At 39.4% G+C, this 14,990-nt stretch overlaps 1 protein-coding gene across 1 annotated transcript in view; it reads right to left on the bottom strand.

Moving 5' to 3' along the window:
- Positions 1–14,990, bottom strand: part of sema5a (sema domain, seven thrombospondin repeats (type 1 and type 1-like), transmembrane domain (TM) and short cytoplasmic domain, (semaphorin) 5A) — a 120,388-nt gene that overhangs the window by 18,958 nt on the left and 86,440 nt on the right. The window contains exons 15-16 of the mRNA XM_030123771.1: positions 12,917–13,064; positions 648–873 (exon numbers count right to left, since the gene is read on the bottom strand). Of these exons, the coding sequence (XP_029979631.1) occupies positions 648–873; positions 12,917–13,064 (374 nt within the window). The remainder of the gene's footprint in view (positions 1–647; positions 874–12,916; positions 13,065–14,990) is intronic.

Raw genomic sequence — 14,990 nt, 5'->3', positions numbered from 1 at the left:
ACTGCATCTGTATCTGAAACCTTTTTGCTGTGGTGTGGTGCCACCCAGCCTGTCTCTCCCCTAATATGACTATGGATCCTTCCACTTGACAACATAAACAACTTCTCAATTAGCAGCCCGTTTGTACGGATATTTACAGTGTCTAATTCACAAGGGGTGCGGCCAACTGAGTCTGCGTGGCACACCAACAAAAGGGATAAAGAGTGTATTTGTGCATCTATAATTGAACTTTGCGTATGGATGTGTGTGTGGCAGGAATGTGCTTCTGTGCAGTCTTGTGTGAATGTGAGAGATAGCGCACTAAAATAAGTCATAAACTGCTGATCGGCTTTGTGGTTTGGAAGTTCATTAACATGTCTGATGCTTTGATCTGCTAATAAAGTCGAGGGGGATGCAAGTGTAAACACAAGCTCTGATTTTTATATCAGTCTCTTAACATCTAAAGGAGATGGAGAGGAAAGACAGCAAGAAAACACGTGAGAAAACAGAACAGGAACACAAAAGAATAAATGCTTTAGGCGAGGTGACCAATAACTAGCCTGCAGAGACACAGAGAGCCAATTGGAGTGAGATAACACAGTGACATCCAGAAGCTGAGATAGCTGAAGAGAAGCCATCTGTCTCTTGCAGTGCCATTCTGCACTAACCGTCAGTGGAGCAGCCAGTGGATCCATCACTGGAGCAGTAGCGCATCTCGATCCTCTGTCTGCCCACTTCTAAGAGACTTGGGTCTGGGATGCGGGCCTTGCACGTGTAGCGGAAACGCTGCTCGTAGTGGCCGCCGTTGTCCGAAATGTTGACGGGCGTCCACGGCGTCCAGGGTGTGGTCTTCTTCAGGTCGGGGCAGGGAAGAGTGTTGCACGACTGGTACTCCTGCAGCCACAGAAAAGGGACACGTTTCAATACAGTAAACACTCTGCTTTTCATTTCACACACGTCTAATTGTAGACAGGTGATTCTGCTGCGTCTGGTGAGAAAAAGATAAATCATTAAAGTGACTATTAAAAATCACACACTCAGATGAACTTTTTTCTGTGCGTATTGTCTAAGCATAATAATGTACAGAACAGCTTTTAGCATTCTCAGCAATGAGTAATACAAAATTAAACTGCTTCTTTTTATGAGCAATAAACAGACTTTACAAAGCTTTCATCACTGTGTATTCTTGTGTGTGCCTTGAATCTACTTCTGGCTGCTTAATATGTTGTTGGATCCAGTACCTCTTATCCTCCCAAATATCAATCATCAACCAACTCAGCCTTATTTTTCTGGTACTGCCATTCTGCTAGCATGCACAGAATAAGGATACATTCCCATTACACCACTTGCTGAACATGGCATGAGGCAAACAAGCCAGGCAGAAAAGGTCATTGATCAAGCTTAATTTATAGCCAAGGGTAAAGGATGGATAGTATTCAGGGAGAGAAGGGGAGGAGAAGGCACAGGAGAGAAGCCACCAACCTTTGAAAAAAAAGTTGATAGAGAAAGAAGTGAAGCTAAGAAGGGGAGTGAGGAAATAAAAAAAGGAGGCTATAATAGCAACCATTTCTTGCATCTGCATCTGGCTTCAAGAGCTGGGTAGTAAAAATGAAAAAACACAGTGCTGAAACTCTAGCAGCATGATATGTGAGTCTCTTTCAGAAGTGCCATAAGTGTATATTTTGCCTCTACTTCCCTCAGCCAACTTCTATTTGGAATAGCCGTCAAAAAAAGATTCCTCTTTCTATGCAGCTATATTTGATGATAGGATTCAAGAAGATAATAGGTGGGTAATAGGCAATACGGACTCCTTTATGCTCCGCTAAATAAATTAGGAGGCGGAGGTAGTGATACGTCGGAGGCAAATGACACCGTAACTCACCGAAGAGAAGGTGAGGTGGCTGCCATTTTCCTCACCACTTGTTTATTTATGCTGAATAGGCCTTGAGTGACTGCCAGACCTTGACAAAATAAGATAAGAGTTCCTTTCTGCACATCCGTCAGCCTGTCACATGGGATAGGCTGACGGGTCAGTCCAGAAGAGATGCATATACATTATACAGTACCCGGGCCTATTTTTCACTTCTTTCACTTCCTCTTTTATGCTCTCTCTTGATCTCATTTTCCATCCATCTACCTATCTTTATATTTTTTTATTCCTTTCACCCCGATTCTTACAAATGATTCATAAATGGCTTTGTGGCAGCTCTCTTTCCCCCCTCTCCTTGTTTCTTTCCCCTCTACAGCGCCTCTATCTCTGTTTCATCTCTCCATGTTTCTCCCTATCCAACCTGGTTTCTGTCTCCTCCTCTCTCCCCTCTTCTCCCACACTCCCCCCTGTCTCCCCTCCCCGGGGTACCAAGGTTAAAAACACAGGGAGGATTTAGATTCTGTTAGGGCCTCGTGATGAATGAGGGTGTCACCTCCACCGCACTTCCTGCCTCTCTCCATCTAGCGCAGTAATCATCTCCAGACATTAATATTTAACATCATCACGCATCACAGACTGGCCCACAATCTGTGATAATCAGCCAATAACAAAGAAAGAAGAGGGGGAAAAAAACTCCTCAGTGTCTTGTGGACTGCCGCCTACAGCAACAAAAACTAACACATGGCATGAATAGGGGGAAAAGGCAAACGATCTGTGGGTGTTTGTTGTGTGAGTTGTTGATGGTGGCCAAACACGGTAAATATTTAATGAGGCTTGTCTGGTAAGCGTTTCTGCCTGTACTCTCTGAGGATTAGTGTTGATGCAGAGGGCTAAGGAGATAATTACTGGGTTTAAAGCTAAACCTCATTCAAGGTCTCCAAAGGAAACCTCATCAACTACAGCTAAACCATATGTATTTTATAGTAAGGTAGTGTATACACAATAAAGCTGCCATGCTGAATGAAAGAAAAAAATATCACAAGCCCTTTTATTGAAGTTCATATAGTGACTTCTGTAGATCTCCTCTGCTGTGAACCACTCCTTCAGTGGGTATTCCACTGGGACATGAGAAAATATAAAAATGAAAAAGAAACACTGATCAGCTTTAATTTACTTATGGTTCATTTAATAGGGACAGATAAAAGCACAAAGAGCAATACTATGTAAGTATCAGAGGGTTTGTAGCCGATGCTAATTTCCGACACTTGCCTCTAGAAGGGTTTTTACAGAATAAAAAAAATGAATAAATATTACCGACAAAGTATTACCTGGGTACAGATTGAGAGAAATATAGCAAATATTGTAATATTGTAACACTCAAGTGATATAACTGGATATTATTGCACTTAAAACTAGACATGAGTACAGATTTGTTGCTGAATAAATCAAGGATTTGTGGTTCTCTTAAATGTGGCAAAGCTTGCAGAAGATTTCAGATGCTGAGTAAGAGAGTTGTAATGTTTTTTTTTTCCTTTCACAAAAAGCAATGTCTGAGGACAAGGTGTTTTACAGAATAGAACTTGGGTGTTTCCACATGAAGCTTCTCTGGTGGATTCGCAGTATATTTATGCATTTATCAAAAGACTGAGGAACAAGTGTAAAACACATTTAAAGGAGTGATATTTTCTTTTTTTTAATGGAATTATGCATTTTAAAACATTTCCCTGTGGTCTAAATAAACTGTAAATGCTCTGCTTGGGTCTGAATTCTTCATTAATTCAACTCCACAGGTCCATCTTCAACCCTATTTCTGAATAATGACACCAGAAAGGTCATTTTAAGCGCTGGCCCTTTAAGTGCAAATGAGCCACTACACGTCCCACCCCCTCCAGGTTGTTGACAGTACTTTCTGTCCCATTCAGTCACATGTTCGTTAATACAACCATCAACTGAATATTTTAGGAAATCGGCTCAAAGTTTGGACATATTTTCAGTATGGACTACAACCACTGCTGCTGACAAACAATTATGTCGTACTTGGAGAAATGTTCAACAGAAGTCTTGACCTTATATGTGCAAATGTCGTGACGTAACTAGTTATAGACGTAAAAAATTAAGCAGGAATTGAAATGGGTTGTAGAAATCCACTTGATTTTTGCCAAAATGAATATAGAGATAGCTTTGCAGCACCTGGAGGGTTAAATTCAAACTTTTTTTTTTTAACTATTAGGGTCCAAATACACAAATAAATGTACCAAAGACTAATAAAAGTGGGTTTAGCAAAATATGACCCCTTTAAATACTGGCTTTGTGTAGATGAAATCAATAAAATTAGCAAAATTTTACATTTACTCAAAAATGTATCAGTGATAACATCATTCTTGCTTTTTTGTCCACAATTTTTAACATCCAATCATAATAAGACAAGACAAGATACTCAAACTACATGACAAATGTCAGCATATTTAACAACTCTTCTTGGTACCACTTCAGGTTCCAAAAATGTTTAGAACAAAAGCTACTGTATGCTGAGCTGCTTAAATCAGTTCCATTTGAGAAGTGACAGTGGAAAAGTGTCCACAAGTGGAGCTTTTTAAATACTGTTTCCACTACTTCCTATAAATACAGGACAGGCTATGTACCATAACAGGGTTAGATTCTGTGAGATGTAGTCGAGCAAATCCAGCTGCCTTGTAAGATAACGTGAGTTGAAGTGCTTCGCCCATTCTCACATGACATGAGTCGACCACAGCAGAAGAAGAGAGCAACACGAAAACATGGAGGAGGAGAAAGAATTTCTAAATACAGAGCAGGGATGTTTTTTTTGTTTTTAACTCAAGTGTCATCATTTGAGATGGTTATTGTTGTGTGCATTTAAGTCACCCAAGTAAAAGATGAAAATAATCAAGTATGTTGGAGTCTGGAAGGTTATTTTAACCCATAAAGACCCAGTGGTACTATTGTGGCAGTTCCCAAATTAATTTTTCTCTATATCTAACCTTGTCCTAAGTGATTTATTACCCTATATTATAATATTATCCTGTTGTAAATCATGTATTTCCCCATATTTAATTCACTGATTATGTAGATGTTTATTAAAGCTTATAGTAAAATCAAAGGTTATTTTATCAAAACAGAGAAGAAAAAAAAGGGTTTTTTTCTGTAAAATCTATCATTAACTGAACATAAACCAAGTGTCTCCATCCACTGTCATTGATCCAACTCCATGGGTTTTACTGGTCAATCAGTGTTGTAGAAGATGACGGTGTTTCCATGGTAACTATGGAGCCTCTGAACGTCCAAATGGGTCATATATGATGACCATGAAAAGATGACAAACTGCATTTTACACCAATTATTTACATGTATTGCTAGACCCAGTGGATCAAAAGGTATTAAACATTTTACATCAGTAGTTGGTTTTGGACACCAGCGGCTGTTTGGGTCTTTATAGGTTAAACCAGTGGTCTCATCTTGGTACCCACATTTTCTGATGATCATCAAGCTGCGACCCATTTTTATAAAATTCAATCCAATCAAATGCATCTTTCAAATAACATTTCTAAAACATCAGTATAGACTTCTTTGAATAAAATTTACACATATTTTCCTCCCTGTATTCACTTAAAGCACACTGTTTCTGCTGTTTCAGCTCTGGGTGATAATCTAGTTCTGGCACGCATTTAAGTTTTAGTTTTATACCGACAAAGTTTAACACACTCGAGGTCATATTTGTGCTCCATCTTGCCTGCTAATGGCAAACTTGATTGATTGACAAGCACAAAGTCAATATCTACTGCAGTTCTTTGAATTCAATCTAAGTCTGTCAATCTAAATGTCCGACAGATAGAAGTAAAAGCATCAAAAAGCAATACATTGTATTAATTTGCAACCCAATCAGGACAGATTACTGGTTTTAAATAATCTCTTAACTGAATTTAGACTGTGCTGTGACATATATTGTAACAATGACATTAAATCACAAATGCTACAACTAAAGATTGTAGTCGTATCATCTACTTCTAGGAACAAGAGACCCACAGGGTACATTATGCCGCTATTGAACTAATAATATGTTAAAACATCTTTCTTCACAGTATTAGTTTAAATCCAGGAGGGGATCATATTTTATATTCTACCGCTGCCTCCAAGCAGAGCCACACATCTGTTACGGAGGATAAATATCCTATGTTATTTATCGAGTTTCAGAATTGATTCCAAATTAAACAGGAGTTAAACAATGGGGCTTTTGCACACCTGAGCCATGTGCATAGATAATGAACGATGTGCTGGTCCTGAAGACCTGCATGAGCTTATTTTGTTCAACACACAAAACTAATCAGGAATCAATAAGACAAGAATCAGACCAATAAGTAAAAAGAATGATGGCATTGGTATCAATAAAACCTGATCCCATAATTTAAACAGGTTAATTCATCAAATCAATATACTTCAACCTACAACTGAAAAGGACTCTATTGGTGTTGGAGAAGGTGAGATAATACAGCCGCTATATAAAACATGTTGAAGATGCAGCTAGTGTATTCTGTGTTGCCCTTGTGTCACCATGGGGTCCATAATGTGAAGAAAGGGTAAAACCCCCCGCTGTTCACTATATTACATGCGGTAATAAATCTTGAAGAAGGGTGGATAGTCTTTCACAGACACGAAAAGGCTATGCATGTAAATACAAATATTGGCATGAAAACAAAAACAGTCTCTTCTGCTTTTGAAGTGGCAATTTTATGACACGTTTTGAATAATGCATCGACTGGACCTGGGGATGGGAAATAAACATCATTGTATCTCTGGACATAAAATAGAACTGGAAAAAAACCCAACCCAGAGCAGCATTATAACCTCAACGCTGCCTGTCAGAACAAAAAGAAGTCACAATGTTGGAATTAAAAATGAAGGTAAAAGATGCAAATCAAAATGAGATATTTACATGTTTAATCTATTTCTTTCCGGTTAATAAAACAAAGTAATAAAACAATAAAAAATCGTACGCAACAAAAACTAGGAAACATTTCCAGCACTTTTCAGTCAGCCACACTCACATCTCAATTTCACAGAAATTGACCAAAAGTGAAAACATGGTGGAACGCAGTCGAATGTGACAAGTGGCATGTGGAACACAAAATTGGATTCAATTAGTTCACTGATTTCAGCTCCTATCAGCACCCCCCACCCCCCGGCAAACGCAGTGATATGCATTATGGACAAATGGAGAGCAGTGATTTTATGCTGTGCAACACCTTTAACAGGCAGCTGCTCAGGGATGGGCGATACTATAATGTGTTTCTGGCTGTAGCTCAGGAGAGCTGGGCAGGACGACGCCTGATAGCATCTTTACTGCCTCACACAAACAAGCTGTCTGGCCACTATAGATGTGCTTTTCCGAATTGAAACATTTTGTGAGTGCATGCTTAAAAGCGCATACCTCAAGCTAACTATGAGTGAAACTTTGACTTAAGGCTGACACTTTGGCACTGATTTGTGTCGGTGTGTATGTGTGCGCATGCATGTTTATGAGTTTATGCATGGCCGAGTTGCGGACTCAGGCAGGTCCTATCTTTTTCTGTCCGCATCCACAGATTCTCTCCTGTTTTTTTAGGGGTTAGAGGCTGAGGGGATACAAGTTGAGAAAGAAGAAGGGCATAAAAAAGAAGAGATAGTCACTATGGTGTGAGTGCTGTGAAAATATAAGCCCACGGCTTCTCTCCTATTTTTATTGAAGAATGTATGAATGTGGAGTGGAAGGTGAAATATGGTATATTGTATGTCTTTACTCCTTTGTGTATGTGTGTGAAAGTGGAACGTGTGTGTCTGTGTGTGTCTGTGTGTAGGTATAAAAGGCTCTCTATGGTGTCTGACCATCTGTGGGAGGTGAATAATAAGGGCTCGTGCCTCTCCAACCTCCTACCATCATTACACTCATTATGCTTCTTATTGGACTGGGAGAACTGTATTTGCATGAGTTGTTGCAGTGTTGGTTCACACATACACACATGTTTGTACCCCCACATTTAAATCAATTGTCCAGATGTGAGAACAAATGCTCGCCAGCGCCTGCATCTTCATCTGCTGTGGTGGAGTCCACAGAGATGGAGGCCTAATGTTCCTCAAGTCTCCATGACACATCAGTTCAATTAGCGGCGCCGACCAAAACATACTTTGTCAAACTCAGACTTTCCTCTCTCTCTCTTTCTCTCTCTGTGTGTCGTGCTCTCTCACTCCCTCTTTGTCTCCCCACCCGTCTGACTCTATAATGAAGCCTACTGTTCGATAGAAGAGAGTCTGCTGGCAACACACACATACACACACACTCTAGAGTATAATGTGAACAATACGGAAACACACATCAGTCTGCCCATACAAATACTAGGTGCTTAACTTTCATTTAGCATCCCTACTGCATAACTGAATGGCGGGCTGGTAAATAGAACAGCTCTCAATATCATTAAGCAGCTCTGTGCATCATCAGTTCTTCTTGGCCCATATTTGACTTCTTTAACTCTGAGAGCCAGAGTCAAGACGTGCTTTTCAGCAGAGAAGAATGGGCTCTTTTGATTCTTTAGATGTAAGATATATTTGATGCACTATAGTGTATAAAGCAGGAAATACCACTGTGAATATCTTCTTCAAGACAACAAATCTAAGCAGTGAGACTTCTTTCATGTAATGCTATGAAATTAAAAGAAAAGACTATGGTATGATGTAAAGTCATAGCTCTTTTATATTCAGCCAGATCAAGTTATTTTACACGGTATACTGAAATTCTAAGTACATTTCATAATGTACACCCAGTGGGCATATTTTTTTATGCTTTAACTTGCAGCTAATTAGCAGAATAACTATAAAATACACACACTGCATTTTACATCACAACATGTTCTATATAAATGGATTAAATGACAACATAATGAAACGTATTCTGGCAGAAAAAAGAAGACTGTGGGTTTAACTGTCATGTACTGTTCAAGATGAGCAAGTATGTCAGAATGAATGGCACTGCAGCTACTGGTAAAACAACAAACCCATTTGATATGTTAAAACCTACTGACTGTAACGCTGATAATAAGAAGTGAATGGACGTCTTTAATTTTGTCTGTCTAATATAAAATAACCTGTGTAAACGTATTCTATTTATCCGATAATGGCCGACTGAGTCCACTTCATCTCACTCAGTGGAGTCGAGGTTAAACACTACGGTACAGTGCATCAGCGCTAGGTCACCAGAGTCTTGCAGGTTTATTCAGATATGTTTTGCTTGTTCCTCTGGGGATTCAAACCTCTAATGCAGATACAGTAAATGAGAGCTGGAGCACTGCTGCGTGGACTCGAGCTCAGACTGCTGTGGCCTTTTGCATCAGCAAAATGAGGCACAGAGCACCTTAGGACTAAATACTTTGCTGGAGATAAGAAGTGTGACGCTTAAGGCAATGACACACAGGGCAGCATTAGGTGGGCTTTAATGGAAATAAGGCATGTAGAGAGTTTGTTCTTTTAATCAGGTTGCAACATTTTGTTGTCAGAATAGCAGAGCCGCCTGCTGAGTAGAAACACTTTTGTTTAAATTGAGGTGTCCTTGACCTGGAGTTCCCACTAGCTTTAGTTTAGCTATTCTCTGTGCTCTGCCTTCCCTGTGGAGAGGGTATAAAGATAAAACATTCTGCCTCAGGGATCAATACAGAATCAGCCAAAAAAAAAAAAAAAAAAGCAAATCAACAACAAAAAAAAAACAACTTAATATGTGTTTTGCTGAGCAATTTATTTGACAGACTTTTGGGAATGTTAACCTAACACCATCAACATCTACAGCTCTGGAGAAAATTAAGAGACCACTGCAATTTCCTCTGAAATCAGCATGTGTCCATGTATGATGGCCATTTCATTCCTAAGTCTGTTGAACTCCAACACAAGCACACCTTATTCTACCTCATAAACACCTGATCCATGTCTTACTTAAGAAGAAGTAAAAACCACTACTGTGGACATCACTATCCTCTTGCAGTAGGACTAAAAACAGTGCTATTAGTGCCGCAAAAGTAATTGGAATCCAAAAATAACTATTGAAAACTACTCAACTTCTGCTCTGACAATGTTCCCAAACTCTGAGGACTGGTTTTTCCTATCAGGACAATGCTCCTGGCCTCAGCTAGGTCAATAAAGGTGTGGATGACGGACCACCAGATGAAGACCCTGTCATGACCAGACCAATCTCCAGACCTGAACCCACTTTGAAAACTTCTGGAAGAAGATGGATGATCACAAGCCATGGAACATTTCTGAGCTTCTTGAATTTCTCTGCCAGGAGCTGCATGAAGTCATCCAACAGCAGTGGTGGAGAGCCAAGACACATGAAAGCTGTCATTGAAAATCAGGGTTATTCCACCAAATATTGATGTCTGAACTTTTCCCAAGTTACAACATTAATATTGTGTTGTTTAGAAATGAATATGAACTTGTTTTCTTTGCATTATTTGAGGTCTGCATCTTTTTGTTATTTTGACCATGTGTCGTGTTCTGCAAATACATGCTCTTAATAACAATATTTTTATTTGCAATTTGGGAGAAATATTGCCGGTAGTTTAAAGAATAAAACAAAAATGTTCATTTTACTCAAACACATACCTATAAATGGTAAAATCTGAGAAAGTGATAATTTTGTAGTGGTCTCTTATTTTTTTCCAGAGCTGAATACATCTATACATACTTTCGAGTTATATTTCATAAGTAAAAAATTGTATTTTTCACATTTCTTCCCCTCACAAATCTCCATCTAGCATCAACCAGATGTTAGCTCATCGCTGTTGATTAATGTCTGGCAACTGGCAAATGTCTTGAGCTGACCACAGGTGGCTGCGGCTGTATCAGCCCTGACAGGTAAACACCAATGTGCACACATACATATGCGCACAGGCGTTGAAGACATACACAGTGTTCATCTTTTTAGGTCTCAGTAGGGTTTCTTGTTTTACAAAGTAGCTGTGATGACAGAATCTGCAATGTGTTTGCGCGTGAATGCGGTCTCCTTCTGTTTAATTAAACGCAGATCTGTCCGGGGGAAGAGAACCAAGACAGATGGCACATAAAAACCAAAACTCCATCACACTTTTCACTTTTTGGAGGAATCTTTGATAAAATTAAAAGAACATATTCCCATCATCCATAATATTTAAGCACTAACAAAAATTTATGACTGTATTAATTCTAGAGGCATGCGTGCGTGTTGCTTGGAATTTAAAACTGGCCGCCCTCGAACACTTGAGCTGTATTTCTTTGGGGCTTTAAGTGCAGCGAGACAATTGCTGTACATTAGCATCTGTGCCATTAAGCACCTTATCAGAGCTCTAAATGAAAACCAGCAACATGTTTCTTTGATCTGAGGGAATATGCAGCAATAATACCAGTTAGGCAAGCTGTCCAAACAGTTCTCTCTGTGAAAGCAAAGGTGTCTGTGAAGTCTGCATGCAATTATTCCAAAGTCGGATGGCAGAGACGGCCCTAATTAAGTCCATGTCACAATGTAAGAAGACAGGGAGTGTATGCAGAACAAAACAAAATAAAAGGGGACAACAAGGTCTAAAAAAACAGAGAAGAAGAGTGTCAAAAAGCTAATGAGTGAAACAGGAAGAGGAGAGTTAGGTGAAATAGAGTGTTGAGCCAATGCTACATGCGGAATCAACTTAAAACTGTCCCTTTTCCTTCCCTATACCTTACCACATATACGTGCAATCCTTTTTTAAACACTTCTATCTGAGCCTGAGATCATCTCTAGACATATGAGACATCAAATTGTACCCACAACCACTGACAGTCAAAGACAAGTCCTCCTTTTGGGAGCAGAAATCAGCAGATATTGCAATTCCCTTGAGCTGTCAATCACTTCCCGTTTCTTAACTCGTTTCCTCAAGGAATAGCCCGTCATTCCCAGGATGTTTCAGTGAGAATAATGCCTGCTGCACGATGACAGAAATCAAACAGCTGATGTCTAATGTGAATGTATATGTGAGAGAGGAGGCAGTTACATGTAGCAGGAGATGATATAGCATGACTGTTAAATTGCTATTTAATGGGAGGTCAGTACTTTCATTTGGGTGTACTGCAGCAACTAATGTGTCATGGGCAATTATCAGATACTATATATACTCTTGAGGTGGAAAGGCCTTGTGTGGGATGTTTCATAATGTTGGCAGTGTATTATTTAGCTTTACATTGGGCCATTACACAACCTGTGGGGTGTACTTTTTTAGCTAAATGTGACTTGGCTCATAGAACGCTGTTCATCCAGCATTAGTTTAGATGATCTTTCTTATCCGATCATTTCATCCTCATAGATAGAAATACTTTTAAACTGCAGAAACATTGCATGGCATGTGCATATTCCTGATGTAATTCTAATAATAAATCAAACTCTAAATATACTAGACTGCCTTTTTGAAAAGGTGCGAGTTAATGCTGGCCTTACACAATCCAAAAATCACATATTCTGTCAAAATGGCAACAAATGCACACAAACACACAAACAAACGAGCAAACAAAAACACACTTCAAGGATTCAATGCATCCACAAGGCCCTGACCCACATTCTCTAATCCATTTCCAAGAGGGACACGAGAAGATACAGCTATCATGTTCATTCTCTCTTATTTTTACCAAGGCCGTGGAAGAGCGAGTGTGTGTGTGTATGTGAAAATAGCACCAGAAATAACACAAGCATCACATCATTCTGTCAACAAGGACAACACAGAGGCTCGTATTTCAACACTTCCTTGCATCATCCGTGCTTTGGAGAAAGCATTCTGGCAGGAAATAAGCCTATTCATATGTGGAGTGATTACTGTGTGTGTGTGCGGTATTAAATAGGTCTTGGTAATAAATCTGATGGATGCTGCCACTGTATAAATATAGCCAGGGGATTTGGTCATGTTAGATGTTCCAATTTCATCACCACTGACTGCATCAGATGGCTTAGGCTGAGATTCCAGACAATAGTGAAATAGAAAGACGGATAGATAAATGGTGCACATGACAGCTTTTATTTTACGTGATATACTGTACCTGACCACACCCTGGACAGTCGTTGCCATTCTCACAGGTTCGCCTTCGTGACTGGATGCCTCCGCCACAAGGCACGGTGCAGCGTTCCCATGCCGACCAAGCAGACCAATACACATGTGGTGGGCAGGGCAGGTGTTCATTGCAGTACCTGGGAATAAAGTAGATGAATGTGGAACTGCATTTAATCAGTTTGACTACTCGGTGAAATCAAAAAGACATCTCACACAGCCAACAATATGGCAAAAAATCACAAGTAAAAAGGTTTTTCACTCTCCTGAGGAAAATACCTGGTACTTTTGCTGCTAAACGCTTGACTATACTCACTTGCAAATTTCTAATTTGATGAAAACCTCAGACCAGTGAGGGGGTTGATGAGAGTAGAGAGTAAACCATACAAGGAAGAAAATCACATTTAGCTTTAGTTTAAGTTGAGTGAAAATTCTTTCAAAGTGACCTCCATTTTCATTAACCTAATGGATGACTTTATCTTTTTCTGAAGAAACTGCATAGGCTACATTGAAACGGTGTAAATTTTATGTAACATTTTCTTTTTAGAAGTTACTGGGTAACAGAATGGCTACTTTATCTGACTTTGTATGCTAAAATTGTAAGTGAAGGGCACTAAAGACGTCACTACACTTTTAGCTTTGCCACTGAACTGAAATAACCACAAAGACTTCATACAATACCACAAGACAGGGCTGTCTAAAAAGGCGTGTAAACTTCACTGAGAACAAACCAATGCAAACCTAAAACCTCACTTTGATGTGGCCTTGGAGAACAGAGAACCTCTGTGAACCATCTGATAAAAGAATGCCACCAAAGACAGGTCTGTGGTCTATGTATGCATGTGTTGCTCACTTTTAGGAGACTTAACATGCATAAAAGTAGATCTGAGAAAATTTCATCTTGAATATCAATGAACATGCATATGCATTTTGCATAATTCATTGACACGGTCTATAAAAAAGCCACAAGATACATGCATCATATCTAATTACATCATTTTACAAGGCAGGATTACTGCAATGTCTAAAAGACTTTATAACTCAATATACAATAACGGCAAACGATTGCCAAGCTTATTAGAGCAATATAGTTTATTTTATAACTTTTACACTTACTATAAAATTGATTTTATTATGGTTTTGTTGTGTTTTGACACAGCTGCCTTTTGAGAAAAAATACTTTTAAAATAGCTTAAACTCCAGAGGTTCTGGCTCAGTGTTTCCATTGTACTATTCCCAAACACTCTACTATTGTTCATGGTAAATCAGAAGTTACATTCTGTGTACTCTGGCTGTAAAAACCCGTAGAGCAGTGTATTCTTTTCTGCTTTTACTAATCTGCATGCTTGGAGTGTGATGATATAGTGGAATTGGGGTGTGGGGCTGAAAAGGAATGAGAAACCAGAGTATGGATTATGATCTTGCACATCTTGCCTGAAAAGAAAGAAAGACAGACACAAGCACTTACCCACACACAGACATTAATGGATGCAAGCCTGTATGTAGAACCACAGAGCACCCCTTGCATGACAGCGCAATGAAAAACTGCACCGATCAATATGAAGCAGATTTAGAGCTTCAAAATCGTCGTCATACACACTTTAATCACTTCAGACATGTCTGTGGCTTTGGTCCATCGTATCTAATCCTTTTCTCCTTTCTCTGAAAACACACAGGGCTGAACAGACTAAAACGCTGCTAATTACTCGCTATAGGCTGAGTAAGCAGTGTGGACAATGTCAGCGTGCTAAGGGAAATATCAACAGAAGGTTCATAAACGCAGGCATTAACTAGCCAGATTTAAGCCCATAGCGCTGCCTTGCACGATCAGTTTCAGAACATTTGCTTTATCTCTAAAAGCTCTGCCTGCTGCAAACAATCAGGGCCAACTTATTGGAAGACTATTTGCTAAAAGAACACAGAGAAAAAGGTTTAGTTTTGGCCTTTGAGCCTTTACTTTAGCAAAAATATGTTTACATATAGGATCACATCATATGCATGGACATGTGTAAGCATAAATCCATATAAGGCACTGGGCCTCAGCGGACAAAGTAAGTGTGTAATAC

This window comes from Sphaeramia orbicularis, chromosome 20, assembly GCF_902148855.1.
Source record: "Sphaeramia orbicularis chromosome 20, fSphaOr1.1, whole genome shotgun sequence".
Taxonomy (NCBI): Eukaryota; Metazoa; Chordata; class Actinopteri; order Kurtiformes; family Apogonidae; genus Sphaeramia; species Sphaeramia orbicularis.
Note: the sequence above shows the minus strand (reverse complement) of the source record. Positions and strands in the feature narration are given on the sequence as shown.